A 19,128-nucleotide genomic window follows, 5' to 3' on the forward strand; every position below is an offset into this window, starting at 1 on the left:
CCCAAACAAGAAACGCCACAGTACGCAGAGCACCAGCTCAGTTACAAATGAAGTTCAAGGCCATGGGCCAGTATTATGTTGCTATCAATATTGCGTACTCGGTTTCATGGAAGATTATGGAAGAAGCTGCTTTGTTGACCCTTATTGTCTGCACTGAATACTTCCAGATAATCCTGTCTGCACACCCTGTCCTCATGGCTGATAAATGAGGGAGTGACAAACTATGATCCCTCACTGCCTTCCATGTCTCGAATCGCTACCGGATGATCTCTGGGCTACCAGGAAAAACTGCAGGCTTTAACCCGGCGTTTTAAACCAATGGATAGAAACTTAGAGGCAAAGGGCTCCACGCCAGCGGACAAGTGCCAGATATCAGCCACCAAAGTCAACAATTTATTTGTCCAATAGCCTTGCGGAGGTGCCACGTTTGGACTTATTTGCTGGATACTGTTGTGACAGGTTTGTGGATATTTTCTGTCGCCTTGAGAGTTTTACAAAAAAAATCATTCACGGGAGGACGTGAGCGTCGCTGGCTAGGCCCAGAATTTATCACTTTTCCCAAATTTCCCCTGAGGAAGGCGGGGGTGAGCTGCTTTCTGGAACCGCTGCAGTCCGTGTGGTGTAGGTACGCCCATAGTGCTGATAGGGAGGGAGTTCCACGATTTTGACCCAGCGACAGTGAAGGAACGGCCGATACGTTTCCAAATCAGGATGGGTGGTGTGGCCTGGAGGGGAACTTCCAGACGGTGGTGTTCCCATCTGTCTGCTGCCCATGTCCTTCCGGCTGTTACTTGTTTGGAAGTTGCTGCCGAAGGAGCCTTGGCGTGAGGCTGTGAGTAGCATGTCCTCCTTTCGTAGCACTGTGACCATGACAAGTGATTCTCCGTTGTGTAGCCGCCTGCCTTTCGCTGGTCGTGAACCATCTTCTCTTGGCAAATGGTCATTGCAGGTGCAAAACCTCTCTCAGTTGTCTCCTTACTTTAAATCCCTTCACCCTCCTGACGCGCATGTTGCTGACAAGACTCCCAACTGCCCCCCCGGGAGAGAAGGAAGGCAGCAGGCGGATGTCGAGGGCTCCAACACATCCAAGCCGTCTCCAAAGACCTGTATAAATTTCTCCCGAGAAATTTCTCCTCACCTCAGCTTCCGAATGATTTACTTCCCCTTCTCTTCAGACTGTGCCCCTGAATCCGACACCTTCCAGCGAGGGCCTTTGTCAAGCCCTCTGCACATCCTGCACATTCCAACAAGGCCGCCTCTCAGTTCTGCCAAACTTTTCTCCTCATGGACCAATCTTCTCACCTCAGACATTAATCTAACTTCCAGTCTAGATTTGCCTCTTATCCCATGCATTTCTCCTGCTAGAATTAGACCACAAGACGTAGGAGCAGAAGTGGGCCATTCGGCCCATCGAATCTGTTCTACCATTCAATGATGATTGATCTGATGTGACAATCCTCAACTCCACTTTCCCGCCTTTTCCCCATAACCCTCAATTCCCTCACTAATTAAAAATCCATCTCAGCCTTGAACATACTTAACGACCCGGCCTCTACAGCTCTCTGCGGTAAAGAATTTCACAGATTCACTCCCCTCTGAGGGGAGAAATTCCTCCTCATCTCTGTCTTAAATGGGCAACCCTTTACTCTGAGATTACGCCTCCCTGGTCCAATATTAACAGCCATGAGTTTGCTCACAGTGATTGATTTTCATTCCAAACAGTTATTCAGTCTTGCGACCAAAGGTCAATGAAGACAATGGTTAGCACTAACCAGCCATTGGCTCTTGATGGTGAAAGGTGTCTATTCTTGGCGGGGTTGATTGGGTAAGGCTCATATAGTGTCGACACCATTATCTTATACTCAACAAGATAAAAATCTCTGGGTAAGGAGTTTCTCTGCTGTGTTTTAGTGCTTCGGCAGGGAATTAATCTGCCCCTGATACCTTGTTGTTCAGCTGTCGGACGGCCTTTTCTACCGAGTGCCATGTTGGGGTTGTGCTGAGATGGTTACAGGGAGCAGGCTGCAGGATGGAGTCGAGGGCGCTGACTGCCTCGCTCTTCTTGATGAACACCTCGCTGCTCCCAGCCAGCAGTGGGGTGGGGTGCTTGGGCCGTGAGTGTTTTTTTCATCAAATTAAGGGGCAATTTAGCGTGGCCAATCCACCTACGCTGCAGATCTTTTTGAGTTTGTGGGGTCGAGACCCACGCAGACACAGGGAGAATGTGCAAACTCCACACGGACAGTGACCCGGGGCCAGGATCGAGGCCACTGCGCCACCATGCTCGCCGTAGGCCCTAAGTGGGTCTTCACTACATTTAATAGGCCACAGTCCAGCCCAAATCGAGTAGGTGAACGGAAACTATGTTTATTGCGAAGCAATTATATTTACAATATATATCAGACGGGTCTGTTGTCGGCACTGGTTATCAAAATCCATGACAAAGCCTTGGACAACATTCACTTTCCAAATACATTGGGAGCCGACTGTAAACAAGGACCCCGACATTGGCAATGAGGTTCAACATGGCCTTTATTGGTCATTGAGGAAGAGAGTGTTTGATGGCCAGGATCTCAGACCCGGCACAAGGCTCATGGCCTATGGAGAATAGCGATACTTCCATGTTAGGTACACTGGTCTAACACTGGCTGCAACTGGATGCAGCTTAGATCAAAAAGATACTCCAGACCTTGAAGTTCGTTCAATCAGGTTTATTGAACTCATAGCATAGTAATTCTCCGTGAGTTCGACTCTCTGCTAACTTAAGTGTGGTTACTCTGTCTGACTGAACCAGACTAGCTCTTAGCCACGTGGTGGAGGTGTGAGATTGTAACAACACCCTTGACTGACTCTCTAGATGTTCATCAGTGGAAAGAGGCGGAGTGTGAGCGCCTCGTGTCTTTTATAGTCAGATCCCACCCCTGAGTGTCCTGCCTGCTTATTGGTCATGTCCTGTTCTCTGTGTCCATTAGCTGTTTGTCTGTGCCTGTCTGTATATCATTATGTGTGTGTCTGCATATCATGACAATACCCACCTTCCTACGTGGCTCAGAGATGTGGACTATGTACAGCAGGTACCTCAGAACCCTGGAGAAGTCCCACCAGCGCTGCCTCTGGAAGACCCTGCAAATCCATTGACAGGACAGGCGCACCAAAGTCAGTGTTCTCTCTCAGACCAACACCCCCAGCCTCGGAGCATTGACCACACTCAGTCAGCTCCGCTGGGCAGCCCACATCGTCCGATGCCTGATACAGGAATCTCAAAGCAAGCGCTCTACTCCAGGCTTCGACATGGCGAGCGAGCCCCAGGAGGGCAGAACGAATGCTTCAAAGACACCCCCAAATCCTCTTTGAAAAAGTGCGACATCCCCACCAACATCTGGCCCAAGACCGCCCAAAGTGAAGAAAAAGCTTCCGGAAGGTACCGGACAACTGAATCCAAGAGTCGACAACAAAAGGAATGGGTGACATCCTGGACATCCCAGCCAACAGTTCCTCCAACCACCGTCTGCCCCACCTGTGACAGAGGCTTTAGAAGGTGCACCAGTGAGCCCATTTCTAGTGAGGAAGTGGGTCACCTCGATGCCAAGGGACGGCCTAAGAAGAAGTAAATTTTCACATGAGCTGTGTAGACATTGCACTCGCACTCGAGGTGAATTTTGTATACATTTAACATTTCGGCAAAGGGCATGTGTCCAGCTAAATCGTGTTGGAGGAAAGCTGTATCAGCAACACCGGTCAAAGTATTTAGTTGTATCCTGAATGTTTACTGACCTCTCTTTCACCACAGTTTGTTATCTTCTGTCCCTTGTTGCACATCGGCTCCTGTTTCCTGTTGGGTCACAACTATCTCTGTTAATGGAACACAGGAAGGGATTCCCGTAAGGGGTGTGTGATCCCATGTCCCGTTTGTGAAGCAGCGGGAGCTGGTAGGGGATGTGAAAACCAGCTCCATTCTCAAGGGTGGGAGAGAGAAAAATGGAGCCACATTCTCAGATTCTGAGGCTGTGTGGAGGAACTGTGGCGTTTTACGTGGAAAACAATCGGCGGCGGCCCCTCACCGATTCTCCGACCGGGGAGGGGCTAGCAGCCGCGCCACATAAAACTCCCGGCCTCCACGAAATGAATGCCTGGAGAATTGCCGGGCCCGTGGCCGCGCATGCGCAGTGCGATGACCTGCGGCGGTCGCACAGTACAACATGGCGTCGGCCGTGCGTGGAGCCGACCTGCCAGATAGTGCGCCCCTGGCCACCCCCCCCCCCCCCCCCCCCCACCAGTCCCCCCAATTCGTCGTGAAAAGGGATTCTCCGCCCAATTGCCAATTACAAAATTGCCGTTGGGAAACAGAGAATCCCGTCCGGTTTCTTTTTACCGGCATGTGTGATTAGACCCATCAAGTTTGAATGAGCAGCAATTGCCCCACTTTCTCCCCGCTACCTTTCACATTCTTCAATTCCCCTCTGAATGCCTTGATCGAACCTGCCCCCCACCACACTCTCCGGCAGAACATTCCGGATCCTAACCACGGGATGAGTGCAAAACAAATTTCCTTCTGCCCCCATTGCTGATTTTTACCCATTAGCTTCCAGCTGCGCTCTCTCTCATTCTCCATCTGACCACCCACAGGAATAGTTCATCCCGAATGAATGGGGAGAATCGTTTTCAATCCCTCCCATTAAATCTCCTCTCAAGCTTGGCTGCTGTAAAGAGCTTCTCCAGTCCCCTTGGTGACTGAAGTTCCTCACGAGGAACCATCCTCGTGAGTTGGTTTGTACCCTCTATCCAACGCCTTCGCACCCTTCCTGAAGTTTGCTGAACCCCAACTAACCAGCAGTGATTTGCTCTGGGAGGGTCAATTAGTGAGATAACATTCATTAACATCCAGAATAAGAGATCTTTCATCATCTTCCGTGGCTTTATCTGCCCCTCTGGTGGAAGTAGAAGGTCCCATGGTGCGACCTCGGAGAATAATAATAATCTCAGATTCACCTGAGGAAGGAGCAGTGCTCCGAAAGCTAGTGATTTGAAACAAACCTGTTGGACTTTAACCTGGTGCTGTAAGACTTCTTACTGTGCTCACCCCAGTCCAACGCTGGCATCTCCACATCATGGCTTCAATAACAAAGTTTCTCAGTCCTCAATTCTGACTAAATATTATACATGTGTGCGTGGGTTTCCTCCGGGTGCTCCGGTTTCCTCCCACAGTCCAAAGATGTGCGGGTTAGGTGGATTGGCCATGATAAATTGCCCGTAGTGTCCTAATAAAAAAGTAAGGTTAAGGGGGGGGTTGTTGGGTTATGGGCATAGGGTGGATACGTGGGTTTGAGTAGGGTGATCATGGCTCGACACAACATTGAGGGCCGAAGGGCCTGTTCTGTGCTGTACTGTTCTATGTTCTATGTTCTATGTGAGTTGGACAGTTGCAAATTGAGTCTTTGAAGGGAGTTTTCTCTTTCTTGTAGAGCAGTGTAATTCTGTTACCGGGGGTTCTTCCACCGGATCAGCATCAACAGGAACTGCAGATAACAGGTATCCCCTTCTGGCATAGGCAGTCCATGACTACTTGCTTTCACATTGACATCAGTTATGTCTATAACGGGTCGATCAGGTATCTTGGTGCTTAAGGTTTCAAAAACATTTCTGATGACAACACTGATTGTTGGAGCATCCCTCTACTCCTCAAGTAATCCACATGTCTGCAAATGATCCGTTCCTCCATGTCTACTGGGTACCCAGGGTCCAGTCTCCGAGAAAAAATCTCCAGGGATCTAACTTGATCCGGTATCGAAGTTTCATGTTGTGGCACCATGTCATATTATGTACTTAATGATGGCTCATTGATAAGATCTTGAGCCTTGTGTGTTTAAACATGAACGTTTTTATTAGTAAGCTTTATCAATGTACAGTTCCAAATATTGTCTTGCATGGAGCAGTCCCATGCAGGCTTGCCGCTCACTGGGTTCTGTTTTAGACTGTCCTCTGGCCATGTGACTACATACATCACTCTGTGAGCGATCCCACTCCCCAGTCCCATGGTGGCCCTTGCTCTGCCAAGCTCCATACATTATAGTTCAGGCAAGCATAGATCATCACAACACAGTCTTACATCTTGACAGTTCTGTCACAATCCTGGTCTGTCACGTGTGAAGGAATAGTCGTGGTTCTCTGTTCGCGGTATTTAGGTCATGTGATGAGGTTTCTTCTCTTTCCAGCGTTTCAATTTGGCGTCTTTTCCAGCGACCATTTTATCATCTTGGTTCTTGTGTTTTTCCATCCGTGTGGCCATTTCATCAATCTTGTTCAGGCACTGTAATCTCAGTTTTTTCTCTGTCTGAATTGCTGATTCTCACTGTCAATTTAACTGTCTTTACCTCTTCAGTTAATTCCTCATTGCCAAACTTCCCTTCTTCAAGCTCTCATTCTCCCGATTCAATTCTTCACTGGACTTGTGCTTATTTTCCAGTTGCTTTTTCATGGAGTTCGGTTTATTCTACATTGTTTCGTTAACTTCATTTTGTCAATTTTTGCAACTGTTTTTTTTTTCAAGTTTACTGTCAGTCATTTCACCTTGTTGTTTGGAAGTTTTCTCTAAAGCTTTAATTCTTTTTGCTGATTCCTCTTTATGTTCAATAATTCTTGGCATGGACAATCCACCGAACCTGCACATCTTTGGACTGTGGGAGGAAACCGGAGCACCCGGAGGAAACCCACACAGAGACGGGGGGGGGGGGGGTCCCCGGCGCTCTGAGGCAGCATTAACCACTGCGGCCACTGCACCGCCGACCTCAAAGGACTTAATATTCCGTGCATTGAAATGATGCTGTGGTGTATTGGTGTAAAATGTGCATGTTCCAATCCCCCACATTTTAGTGGAAGCTTTGACTGATGGGCTGACACCCATGCCAAAACAGCAGAGAGCGAGGCATGATGACACAAGCACCCATCTACCATTATGCCACGGCACAATCTTAATGTCGCAGTATCCAACTCTTTGAGTGTGTTAAGTTGTGACAGGTAGCACAGGATCCAGTTGCACTATGTAATAATCGGCTCAATTTAAACGTGGGAGTATGCCTGTATTTGTACCTCATGAAGCAGAGTATTGATCAGTGGGGCTGGTGCACAATGACTGACCTCCGCTCGAAGAAGCTGGCCTTGGGTTTGTTAACTCAAGGCTGCCGGCCATTCCTATCCAGGAGTGCAATAATCCAAAGTGCAAACTTTTATTGTCAAACAATCTCATTGGTGCTTTGAAAGTCATACTACACTTTAGCTTCAATTGGAACGCGTTTTGTTTATTGAGCTGGGACATGTCATGTTTAGTTTTGACTCCCTGCTGTAAATCAGAGCACAATTATTACCAAACAAAACAGCTTCCTGCAACCACAGCCGAAGAACAATTGTATCTCTAGTGCAATAACTACAACTGTCTTCAAACAGAATATTAGATTAGTTCTGTCCCAGTATGGAGGGAGCAGTTGTTGCCTGCTCATTATTTAAGACAAAATTGTAAATGTTTTCTTGATGCCTAAGTTACCCTATGAATTACAATCACAACTTAAGGGCAGCACGGTAGCATGGTGGTTAGCATAAATGCTTCACAGCTCCAGGGTCCCCGGTTCGGTTCCCGGCTGGGTCACTGTCTGTGCGGAGTCTGCACGCCCTCCCCGTGTGTGCGTGGGTTTCCTCCGGGTGCTCCGGTTTCCTCCCACAGTCCAAAGATGTGCGGGTTAGGTAGATTGGCCATGCTAAATTGCCCGTAGTGTCCAAAAAACTAAAGTTTAAGGGGGGGGTTGTTGGGTTACGGGTATAGAGTGGATACATGGGTTTGAGTAGGGTGATCATTGCTCGGCACAACATCGAGGGCCGAAGGGCCTGTTCTGTGCTGTACTGTTCTATGTTTCTATTGTGTTTATGTAGCGCCTTTGTTTTCCTTCAGTATCTTGAAAAAAACTGGACAGTGAGTCAAATAAGGCAATATTAGGATAGACAGGCAAAGACTTATAATAATAACAATAATAATCTTTGTTAGTGTCACAAGTAGCCTTATGGAAGTTACTGTGAAAATCCCCTGGTCGCCACACTCCGGCGCCTGTTCGGGTACATAAAGAACAAAGAACAAAGAAAATTACAGCACAGGAAAAGGCCCTTCGGCCCTCCCAGCCTGCGCCGATCCAGATCCTCTATCTAAACCTGTCTCCTATTTTCCAAGGTCTACTTCCCTCTCTTCCCGCCCATTCATATACCTGTCTAGATGCTTCTTAAATGATGCTATCGTGCCCGCCTCTACCACCGGGAGGTTCCACATGGAGGAAGAATTCAGAATGTCCAAGTCACCCATCAAGCACGTCTTTCGGGACTTGTGACAGGAAACCGGAGCACCCGGAGGAAATCCACGCACACACGGGGAGAACGTGCAGACTCTGCACAGACGGTGCGCCAGGCCAGGAATCGAACCCGGATCACCGGCAGTGTGAAGTAACAGTGCTAACCACTGTGCTGCAGGGCCGCCCAAAGTCAAAGAGATGAATTTGAAGGAGTGCCTTTTGAGAGAGGCGGAGAGGTGGAAAGGTTTAGGGAGTGAACTCCAGAGCTCAGCAGCTCGGCACCTAAAGGCCCGGCCGCCGATGGTCATGATCATAGTCCTGCTCTCATTTGAAGAACTTGAATTTATGTTGACTCTTCGATGATAGGATGTGATCATGGGGCCTTGGTTATCTGAAAACAGGAATGCAGAAGGGGCGGGCTGGGCTGAGGGAACGTGGGGAGGGGGTGGGGGAGGATGGGGGGGGGGGGGGGGGGGAAATAAGTCCCTGGTCGGAGATTCCCTTCATGCCAGATAGCAGGATTAGGGTGAGGTGAGGTTCACGAGGCTGCATAAGGCGGGAATTTTCTCCGAGACGTCGGGCATAATGGCCTTCGTCACACATCCAGGACCTAAATGATGAGAATTTCCTCAGGTTAGCCAAATCAGGTAAATGCGACGGTGTGTGTAAATGATTACATTTGTGAAGGGGAATTCTAAAATGTACCATTGGCTGAAAATGTACATCTTTCACTCACAGAAGTGCTAAAACTGAAGGAGCTTTCCAAATGACCTACGAGTTTGGTGACTTTTAGGGCAAGCCAACCCACTTATTGTCAAGCCTCTTTTGAGAATTTGACGAAAAATTTATTTGGAAAAGGCTTGTGCTCCGAATCCTTGGAATCGTTGAGTTAATCATTTTTTTCTCTCTTCGCTATCAGTCAACAGCCTTTATCTCCTGTTTGCCCTTCACACACACACACACACACAGACGCGCGCGCGCACTCACAAACACACACAAACACACACAAACGCACACACGCCCACAGATTTCAAATGACTATGCACTGGGTGAGTTTTCGTGACCGATGCTAAGCCTAGGCTCTTGGCCTAGTTCGCAGCTGATTACGCAGCCTATCGTTAGGTGGAGCTTCAATTTACTGCATCGAAGCAATCAGAACGGGGACAAAGTCCAGTGTGATGGATGAGGGAAGGGTTGATTTACTTTTACTTGGGCAGGAACAGCCGGATTTCTTTTCCCGCAACAAGGTGTAGTTTCGAAGATTCGCCGGCTGATTCGCTTTGCATAATGTGCGGCTCAGGGTGATAAAGTATGTCAGCGAGCTTCGTCCGAAATATGCCACAATCTTCACCGACACAGGAGTCCTTTGATACGAGTGAGTAGCCATGTTTGTTGTCAGCCTGCCCAGGGGAATGAGCAAGTGAGGAGTTTTTTAAAAAATCAGTCCTGAGGCAAGTCAGCGGTTGCTGTGGTATCCCGGACGGGACTTACGGGGCGGGAATGATTATCTTCCCCGGGCTCCTCGCCGAGTACGGGCTCCCCGCTAGGGGAGTGGGAACGCTAATTCACCAATGTGTAAAAGATGGCCAGTGGGGCATGTACCAGAGGGAGGGACCCGATAGGGGGCCCTCCAGGCAGTGTCTGTGGAGGTGGGAAACGTGAATTGACAGTCAAACAACATCCAATCGGGTCAGGAGGAATCTCTTCCAATTGGTGAGGGAGGCGGGGTCAGTGCACCACGTGTCAGCATCAAATGGCGGACGCACAACCGTTCAAAGCCATGTGAAGACTCGAAATGAGACACGTCATGAATTTATTGCCCATCCCTAATTGTCCCTTGAGAAGGTGGTGGGGTGAGCCGCCTTCTTGATCCCGCTGCAGTCTATGAGGTGTAGGTACATCCGCAGTGCTGTTAGGGAGGGAGCTCCAGGATTTTGAACCATCGACAGCGAAGGAACGGCCGATATATCTCCGGGGTTGGTGAGTGGCTCGGCGGGATTCTCCGTCGGTGGCAGCGCCCCCCCCCCCCACGGCCACGGGATTTCAAGACAGCGTGGGAGTGGCCCACAATGGGAGACCCGATTGGCCGGCAGACGGGACGGAAGATCCGGCTGCCGGCGAGGTCACGCCGCGCGGAAAAAAACGGAAAATCCCGCCCGTTGTCTTTTTTTTTTCATTTACTTTGAACCTTTTGCTCATTCGTTATAAAAACAAATCTCTGAGTCAGGGGACTAAAGGAATATCTCGGCTTCTGACTGGAGGTGGGAAGTTATTTTTTTTGGGGATCTTTCCAAGAGTTGGCAACTGCCTGTCTTTAGCCCCTGGAACCCGGGTTGACAGATACATCAGCCGAATCGTGCCTGAAGACTTCAAAACCCATTGTGGATTCTGACTGGAATGCAATAAAGATCCTGACTAAACGGAGCCGGAATCCTCCTGCCAAACCATTGACTCTCCAGGTTGCGTACTGATTCCTGGCTCTGCGTGTCTTGAATTGCAAGGTTATACTTGTGGGCAGTTGAAAGAAAGAATGTTATCCAAAGTCTACAAACTTATCAGTAACTTTTCATTCCTTTCTGACAGGTTTACAGAACTCAGTGGGTTGAATAAACATTGGAAGGGAAGGCAGCTTGATGGACAAGTGGTGTGGGTTTAGATGCCCCCTCCGAGGTGGGGTTTATGCCTTCGTCTCCGACAAGCTATCGTGTTAAATGAGTGACAATTTAAGGGGCGCTGCGCTGGGCTAACCAGTCTTTTGAACAGCTCCTCAGGTCAGGAGAGTGCGTTGTGGATGCCACAGGGGTCCGAGAATGAGCCCTGTGACTGAGGCGAGGAAAAGCGGTCCATTTGATTGTCGCTCAATCTGTTAGTTTACGGATCCTCATGCCCCTTCACCCTGCACCCTTTGGCAGCTGTGTGCACCGTCTACTGGATGAACAGGAAACAGTTCCCTTAAGCGTCTTAACCAACACTTCCCAAAACCCTGACTTCCTACCACCTGGAAGGGACAGGACAGCTTTGTAAACAACAACACAGATTTGCATTTGTGAAGTGCCTTTATGGGTGCTGAAAGGTAACAAGATTCATTCAAATGGTGGGACCCTGCTGTCGGGGTCGTGAAACTGGGTTTTGGGAGGGCCCACCGACCCCCACTCCCCCCAACCCCCTCACCCTCTCCCCCTCCCCATCCCCCACCAATGCACCTCTGCTGGTCTCCCGCGAACCTCCACCCGGATTTAATGCCTCATTTGAAAGACAGCACCTCGGAGAATGTAGCCGGCCCTCGGCACGGCATCGGCCCAACGTTTGTACTCCAGCCTCTAAAGCGGGACTTGAACCCACAATGCAGCCGGAATCCTGCGGCCGCTCCATGGCTGTGGGATTCCCTGGCCGGCCAGGCACCCCCACCCGAGGGGATCGCGGCAGCGTCGGGAGGCTCCAACGGGAAATCCCGTTGACAAGCGGTGGGAGCAGAGAATCTGCCAGCGATCGGCGTGGCTGGACGGCCAGAGAATCCCGCCCCGTAATAAACACAAAATACTGCCGCTGCTGGGAATCTAACATAAAAACACGCAAAGTGCAGGAAAAACTCAGCAGGTCACCCAGCGTCTGTGGAGAGAGAGAGAGAGAAAAAAACAGAGTCATTATTATAATAGTATAACCGTTAACCATTCAAGTTCAGTATGGCTCTTGTAAATGCTGCGTGATTCCCCCCCAGAGACAAGAGGACCACCCACGGCCACCGCTGGTTGATGCGTATGTTACAGCCCAACACTCTCTGAGTCGTATTCATGCAAACACTGAAACGTCTGAGATATTTGGAGTCCTATTTATGGTTTACTTCGCTAGCTGGGATAGCCTGTTGAATAAACTGTAATTTTAACGCTAAAATATTCGGGCAAGTACTGATAGGGTTAATAAGACAGTAGAAGGAGCTCCTGTCGCAGTTACTCATTCTCTGACACATGGGGTGATATGGGACAACCCATGAGTGGCCGGTGAATGTGTCAGTCCGTGCAATGTCCGTGCCCCTCCTACTCTTCCTGTGCAGAGGGTTTGATTGAACTGACCGTGGGCTCTCCATAGTCAGATTCACAACCGCTCTAAGTTATCAGCGCACCGTGCAATCCCCGAGCTGGAGCACAACTGGGAGTTTAGTGGGGATCCGCTATGCTACCAAACCTGGACCCCGAATCCAATTCCACGTACATTCAGCAATCGGAATCGGATCAGATGCTGTTTCAGAGTGAGTACGATGAAATTTACCCTTCTTTAAATCTCAGCTAGGGCTATCCGTGAATTATCCGCTTGTTGGCTATGTTTTGCACCGGTAAATTCCCTACTCATTCATTCCCCATCACCTTGAAGCTCCCTGTGGGGAAACTTTAAATCAGAGCTTGAGACAGCTGAGGTGTGTGGAAACGTGGAGGAACCCACACGATGTTTCTGTGTAATGACAGGTTAGATATCTGCTGGCTGCTTGACACATTACACTAAAAATGTAAAGAAAACATATTTAGCTGTCACAGCACATTATTTTCTTTTCAGAAGCTAGTCTGGGAGTGTGGGAGGGAGTGGGGGGGTGGGAGCCCTCTGGGAGTGTGTCAATATGGGGGGGGGGCTCTGGGAGTGTTTCAATATTGGGGGGGCTCTGGGAGTATGTCAATATTGGGGGGTGGGGGCCCTCTGGGAGTGTGTCAGTATTTGGGGGGGCCATCTGGGAAGCTGTCAATGTTTGGGAGGGTCTTCTGGGAGTGCGTCAATATTGGGGGGGGGGTGCTCTGGGAGTGTGTCAACATTGGGGGGGGGTGCTCTGGGAGTATGTCAATATTTGGGGGGCCTCTGGGAGTGTGTCAATATTGGGGGGAGGGCTCTGGGAGTGTGTCAATATTTGGGGGGCCTCTGGGAGTGTGTCAATATTGGGGGGAGGGCTCTGGGAGTGTGTCAATATTGGGGGGAGGGCTCTGGGAGTGTGTCAATATTGGGGGGTCCTCTGGGAGTGTGTCAATATTGGGGGGGCTCTAGGAGTGTGTCAATATTTGGAGGGGCCTCTGGGAGTGTGTCAATATTTGGGGGGGCCTCTGGGAGTGTGTCAATATTGAGGGGAGGGCTCTGGGAGTGTGTCAATATTGGGGGGTCCTCTGGGAGTGTGTCAATATTGGGGGGGCCTCTGGGAGTGTGTCAATATTTGGGGGGGCCTCTGGGAGTGTGTCAATATTTGGGGGGGCCTCTGGGAGTGTGTCAATATTTGGGGGGGTGCTCGCTGGGAGTGTGTCAATAGTTGGGGGGGTGCTCGCTGGGAGTGTGTCAATATATGGGGGGGGCCTCTGGGATTGTGTCAATATTTGGGGGTCTCTGGGAGTGTGTCAATATTGGGGGGGCTCTGGGAATGTGTCAATATTTGGGGGCCTCTGGGAGTGTGTCAATATTGGGGGGGCTTCTGGGAGTGTGTCAATATTTGGGGGTCTCTGGGAGTGTGTCAATATTGGGGGGGCCTCTGGGAGTGTGTCAATATTGGGGGGGGCTCCGGGAATGTGTCAATATTGGGGCGGCCTCTGGGAGTGTGTCAATATTGGGGGAGTCTCTTGGATTGTGTCAATATTGGGGGGGGGGTCTGGGAGTGTGTCAATAGTTAGGGGGGGCTCTGGGAGTGTGTCAATATTGGGGGGGCTCTGGGATTGTGTCAATATTGGGGGGTCCTCTGGGAGTGTGTCAATATTGGGGGGGGTCTGGAAGTGTGTCAATATTTGGAGGGGCCTCTGGGAGTGTGTCAATATTTGGGGGGGCCTCTGGGAGTGTGTCAATATTGGGGGGGGCTCCGGGAATGTGTCAATATTGGGGCGGCCTCTGGGAGTGTGTCAATATTGGGGGGGTCTCTTGGATTGTCAATATTGGGGGGGGGGGTCTGGGAGTGTGTCAATAGTTAGGGGGGGCTCTGGGAGTGTGTCAATATTGGGGGGGCTCTGGGATTGTGTCAATATTGGGGGGTCCTCTGGGAGTGTGTCAATATTGGGGGGGCTCTAGGAGTGTGTCAATATTTGGAGGGGCCTCTGGGAGTGTGTCAATATTTGGGGGGGCCTCTGGGAGTGTGTCAATATTGAGGGGAGGGCTCTGGGAGTGTGTCAATATTGGGGGGTCCTCTGGGAGTGTGTCAATATTGGGGGGGCTCTAGGAGTGCGTCAATATTTGGGGGGCCTCTGGGAGTGTGTCAATATTTGGGGGGCCTCTGGGAGTGTGTCAATATTTGGGGGGCCTCTGGGAGTGTGTCAATATTTGGGGGGGCCTCTGGGAGTGTGTCAATATTTGGGGGGGTGCTCGCTGGGAGTGTGTCAATAGTTGGGGGGGTGCTCGCTGGGAGTGTGTCAATATATGGGGGGGGCCTCTGGGATTGTGTCAATATTTGGGGGTCTCTGGGAGTGTGTCAATATTGGGGGGGGGCCTCTGGGAGTGTGTCAATATTGGGGGGGCTCTGGGAATGTGTCAATATTTGGGGGCCTCTGGGAGTGTGTCAATATTGGGGGGGCTTCTGGGAGTGTGTCAATATTTGGGGGTCTCTGGGAGTGTGTCAATATTGGGGGGGCCTCTGGGAGTGTGTCAATATTGGGGGGGGCTCCGGGAATGTGTCAATATTGGGGCGGCCTCTGGGAGTGTGTCAATATTGGGGGGGTCTCTTGGATTGTGTCAATATTGGGGGGGGGGGTCTGGGAGTGTGTCAATAGTTAGGGGGGGCTCTGGGAGTGTGTCAATATTGGGGGGGCTCTGGGATTGTGTCAATATTGGGGGGCCCTCTGGGATGTGTGTCAATAATGGGGGGGTCTGGAAGTGTGTCAATATTTGGGGGGGGGGGGCTGGGAGTGTGTCAATATTTGGGGGGTCCCTGGGAGTGTGTCAATATTCTGGGGGGGCTCTGGGAGTGTGTCAATATTTGGGGGGAGGCTCTGGGAGTGTCTCAATATTGGGGGGGCCTCTGGGAGTGTGTCAATATTGAGGGGGGAGGCTCTGGGAGTGTGTCAATATTGGGGGGGCCTCTGGGAGTGTGTCAATATTTGGGGGTGGCTCTGGGAGTGTGTCAATATTTGGGGGGACTCTGGGAGTGTGTCAATATTTGGGGGACTCTGGGAGTGTGTCAATATTTGGGGGGACTCTGGGAGTGTGTCAATATTTGGGGGACTCTGGGAGTGTGTCAATATTTGGGGGTGGCTCTGGGAGTGTGTCAATATTTGGGGGGACTCTGGGAGTGTGTCAATATTTGGGGGACTCTGGGAGTGTGTCAATATTTGGGGGGACTCTGGGAGTGTGTCAATATTTGGGGGACTCTGGGAGTGTGTCAATATTTGGGGGGGCTCTGGGAGTGTGTCAATATTTGGGGGGTCCCTGGGAGTGTGTCAATATTCTGGGGGGGCTCTGGGAGTGTGTCAATATTTGGGGGGAGGCTCTGGGAGTGTCTCAATATTGGGGGGGCCTCTGGGAGTGTGTCAATATTGAGGGGGGAGGCTCTGGGAGTGTGTCAATATTGGGGGGGGCCTCTGGGAGTGTGTCAATATTTGGGGGTGGCTCTGGGAGTGTGTCAATATTTGGGGGGACTCTGGGAGTGTGTCAATATTTGGGGGACTCTGGGAGTGTGTCAATATTTGGGGGGACTCTGGGAGTGTGTCAATATTTGGGGGACTCTGGGAGTGTGTCAATATTTGGGGGGCTCTGGGAGTGTGTCAATATTTGGGGGGCCTCTGGGAGTGTGTCAATATCGGGGGGGCTCTGGGAGTGTGTCAATATTTGGGGGGCCTCTGGGACTGTGTCAATATTGGGGGGGCTTCTGGGAATGTGTCAATATTTGGGGGGCCTCTGGGAGTGTGCCAATATTGGGGGGGCTCTGGGAGTGTGTCAATATTTGGGGGGCCTCTGGGAGTGTGTCAATATTTGGGGGGCCTCTGGGACTGTGTCAATATTGGGGGGGGCTCTGGGAGTGTGTCAATATTTGGGGGGCCCTCTGGGAGTGTGTCAATATTTGGGGGGCCCTCTGGGACTGTGTCAATATTTGGGGGACCTCTGGGAGTGTGTCAATATTTGCGGGGGGGGGGGGGGGGGGGGGGGGGGGCTCTGGGAGTGTGTCAATATTAAGGGGGTTCTGGAAGTGTGTCAATATTTGGGGGCTCTCTGTGAGTGTGACAATATTGGGGGAGCCTCTGGGAGTGTTTCAATATTTGGGGGGCTCTGGAAGTGTGTCAATATTTGGGGGGGTGCTCGCTGGGAGTGTGTCAATTTTTGGGGGGTGCTCGCTGGGAGTGTGTCAATATTTGGGGGGGTGCTCGCTGGGAGTGTGTCAATATTTGGGGGGGTGCTCTGGAAGTGTGTCAATATTTGGGGGGTCTCTGGGACTGTGTCAATATTTGGGGGGGGGCTCTGGGAGTGTTTCAATATTTGCGGGGGGGGGCTCTGGGAGTGTCAATATTAAGGGGGTTCTGGAAGTGCGTCAATATTTGCAGGAGACCTTTGGACAGGAAAGTTTGATTTAACCTCAGCAATTCGAGCGTAGGTCTTACTGTGAGAGCCAATTTTCTTGTGGTGTCACTACTCAGCGTTGTGTCAATTCCTCTGAATATATCTGCCCCTCCTCAGGGCAGTGTGACGACTCTTGCACCTTGTTTTTAATTTGCTCCAGTCGAAAACACAGAGGAAGTTAAACCGCTCCCCTCCCCACCCCCCCGACCACCTTCCCTCGCTCCCCCCATTTCTCTCCATGCCCCTTGAAGCACCAACTTTATACCCATGCTTGGCACTTGCACTATCGAAGTCTCAAGAAATCCCCCAGTCGTTTGATGTATTGAAGCCCTCGTTTGCAAAGATTGGGGGTGGAATTCTCCGCTCCTGGGAAAAATCAAGAGGGCCATCGTGAACTCGGCCGAGTTTCATGACGGCCTCGGAGGCCGCTCCTCGCCCCCTATTCTCCCCTCCCGACGGGGCTAGGAGCTGCGCTCCGTAACTCTCGGCCGCCGGGCGGCGCCTATGTGACATCAGCCACGCATGCGCAGGTTGGCCGGCTCCAACCCGCGCATGCGCGGCTGACGTCACGACGGCTGTCAGCTCGAACCCGCGCATGTGCGGTGGCCGTCTTTCCCCTCCGGGGGCGGCGGAGGGGGAATAGTGCGTCCGATTGAGACGCCTGCCCGACGATCGGTGGGCACCGATCACGGGCCTGTCCCCTCCCGAGCACAGTCGTGGTGCTCATTCGCCACAAGGCCCCCTACAAGCCCCAAAACGGGCATCCCGTGGTGATTCCCCGATGGCAGCGACCAAGTGTGGTTGCCGCCGTCGTGAACCGGTCGCGAACGGCAGGCCGCTCGGCCCATCCAGGTCGGAGAATCGCCGGTCGCCGTGAAAAATGGTGTGCGGTGATTCTTCCGAGCGGGGGGTGGGAGAATCGCGGGGGGCGCCAGGGGGTCGTGAAATTAGTCGGGGGGGGCCCTCCTGCAATTCTCCCACCCGGCGTGGGGAGAGGAGAATCGCGCCCCCAGTTGTCTCTCCACCCCCAGAGCAATGGAAGGTGAAAGTCTTGGTGACGTTAATTAAGGCTATGGCGATGCAGACACACTCGCCCAGTTTTCACCGTACACCGGGCGCGATTCTCCGATCGCGGGACAGGGTGTCACGATGGCGCGAAACGGGCGTGGGCACTTGCGATTCTGTCCCCCACAGGGGGCCAGCACGGTGCTGGAACGGTTCACGCCGCTCCAGCCTCACTTCCTGGCACGCACTGGGAGCGGCGCCAACCTGCGCATGCGTGGTGGCTTTACAGAACGCGCCCGCCCCCGATGCAACATGGCGCAGTGATTCTGGGGCCGGACGTGCAACAAAGTAGGCTGGGGGGGGGGGGGGAGAGGCCGGCCCGCTGAACGGTGGGGCCCGATCACAGGCCAGACCCCATCGGAGGGCCCTTCGGGGACCACCTCCCCTCCCCCACAGGCCGCCCCCGACCCTTCGCACGGAGTTCCCGCCGGCAGCGACCAGGTGTGGACGGCGGGACTCTGCTTTTTCCGCGCGGCAGCTCGGCCCATCCGGGCTGGAAAATCGGCGGCCCGGCCTCGTACAGCCAGCTCCGCGCCAATCACGCCGGAGCAAATGCCGCCGAATCTCCGCACCTCGGAGAATCGCGCGTCGGCGTCGGGGCGGCTTGGCGTGGTTGTGCCGATTCTCCGGCCCGGCGCGGGGTGGGACAATCGCGCCCACCAGCTTTGTTGGATCAGAATGTGACGCTGCCCGATAAACAACCACAGCTCCTTTTGCACCGCCCTGTGCCTGCGTTCAACAACTCCGGACCACCCAACCCTCAACCCCCACATGGACCATCTATTCGGCACCTGGGCAATGCTCTGCCCCCACCCCACGCCTCACTCCAGGGGCGGGACGGTGGCACAGTGGTTAGCACTGTTGCTTCACAGCTCCAGGGTCCCAGGTTAGATTCCGGCTTGGGTCACTGTCTGTGCGGTGTCTGCACGTCCTCCCAGTGTGTGCATGGGTTTCCTCCGGGTGCTCCGGTTTCCTCCCACAGTCCAAAGATGCGCAGGTTAGGTGGATTTCACAGCAGCTCCTCAGAGTAATCTTGAAAAGAGGCATAACCTGGACAAAATAATTCAAGAACTTTCCAGTAACAATACCTGTCATCACGTGTTTCCCCCAGGACATGTCCCACCTCCTCCGTGAGCGAGTGCTGATGACAGCCGGCTCGTCAGGTACCGAAGCCAAAAAAGCTTAAACCAATCCTCCTCAACTGGGGGAGGGGGGAGAGAGGTGGGGGGAGAGGGAG

General features: G+C 52.0%; 1 protein-coding gene across 4 annotated transcripts in view; it reads left to right on the top strand.

Annotated features, from left to right (window-relative positions):
* The first annotated feature begins 358 nt into the window (after positions 1-358).
* LOC119957185 (nuclear receptor subfamily 5 group A member 2-like) overlaps positions 359-19,128 on the top strand; it is a 45,456-nt gene continuing 26,686 nt past the window's right edge. For 2 of the 4 annotated variants that reach the window (XM_038784984.1, XM_038784986.1), the window contains exon 1: positions 12,471-12,573. In XM_038784984.1, coding sequence (XP_038640912.1) covers positions 12,498-12,573 — 76 coding nt within the window. In that variant the 5' untranslated portion in view covers positions 12,471-12,497. Of the gene's footprint in view, positions 460-9,422; positions 9,703-12,470; positions 12,574-19,128 lie in introns of those variants that run through there. The other 2 variants (XM_038784987.1, XM_038784985.1) reach the window with 2 other exon arrangements.

The sequence above is a fragment of the Scyliorhinus canicula genome, chromosome 25 (genome assembly GCF_902713615.1).
Source record: "Scyliorhinus canicula chromosome 25, sScyCan1.1, whole genome shotgun sequence".
In the NCBI taxonomy this organism is placed as follows: domain Eukaryota; kingdom Metazoa; phylum Chordata; class Chondrichthyes; order Carcharhiniformes; family Scyliorhinidae; genus Scyliorhinus; species Scyliorhinus canicula.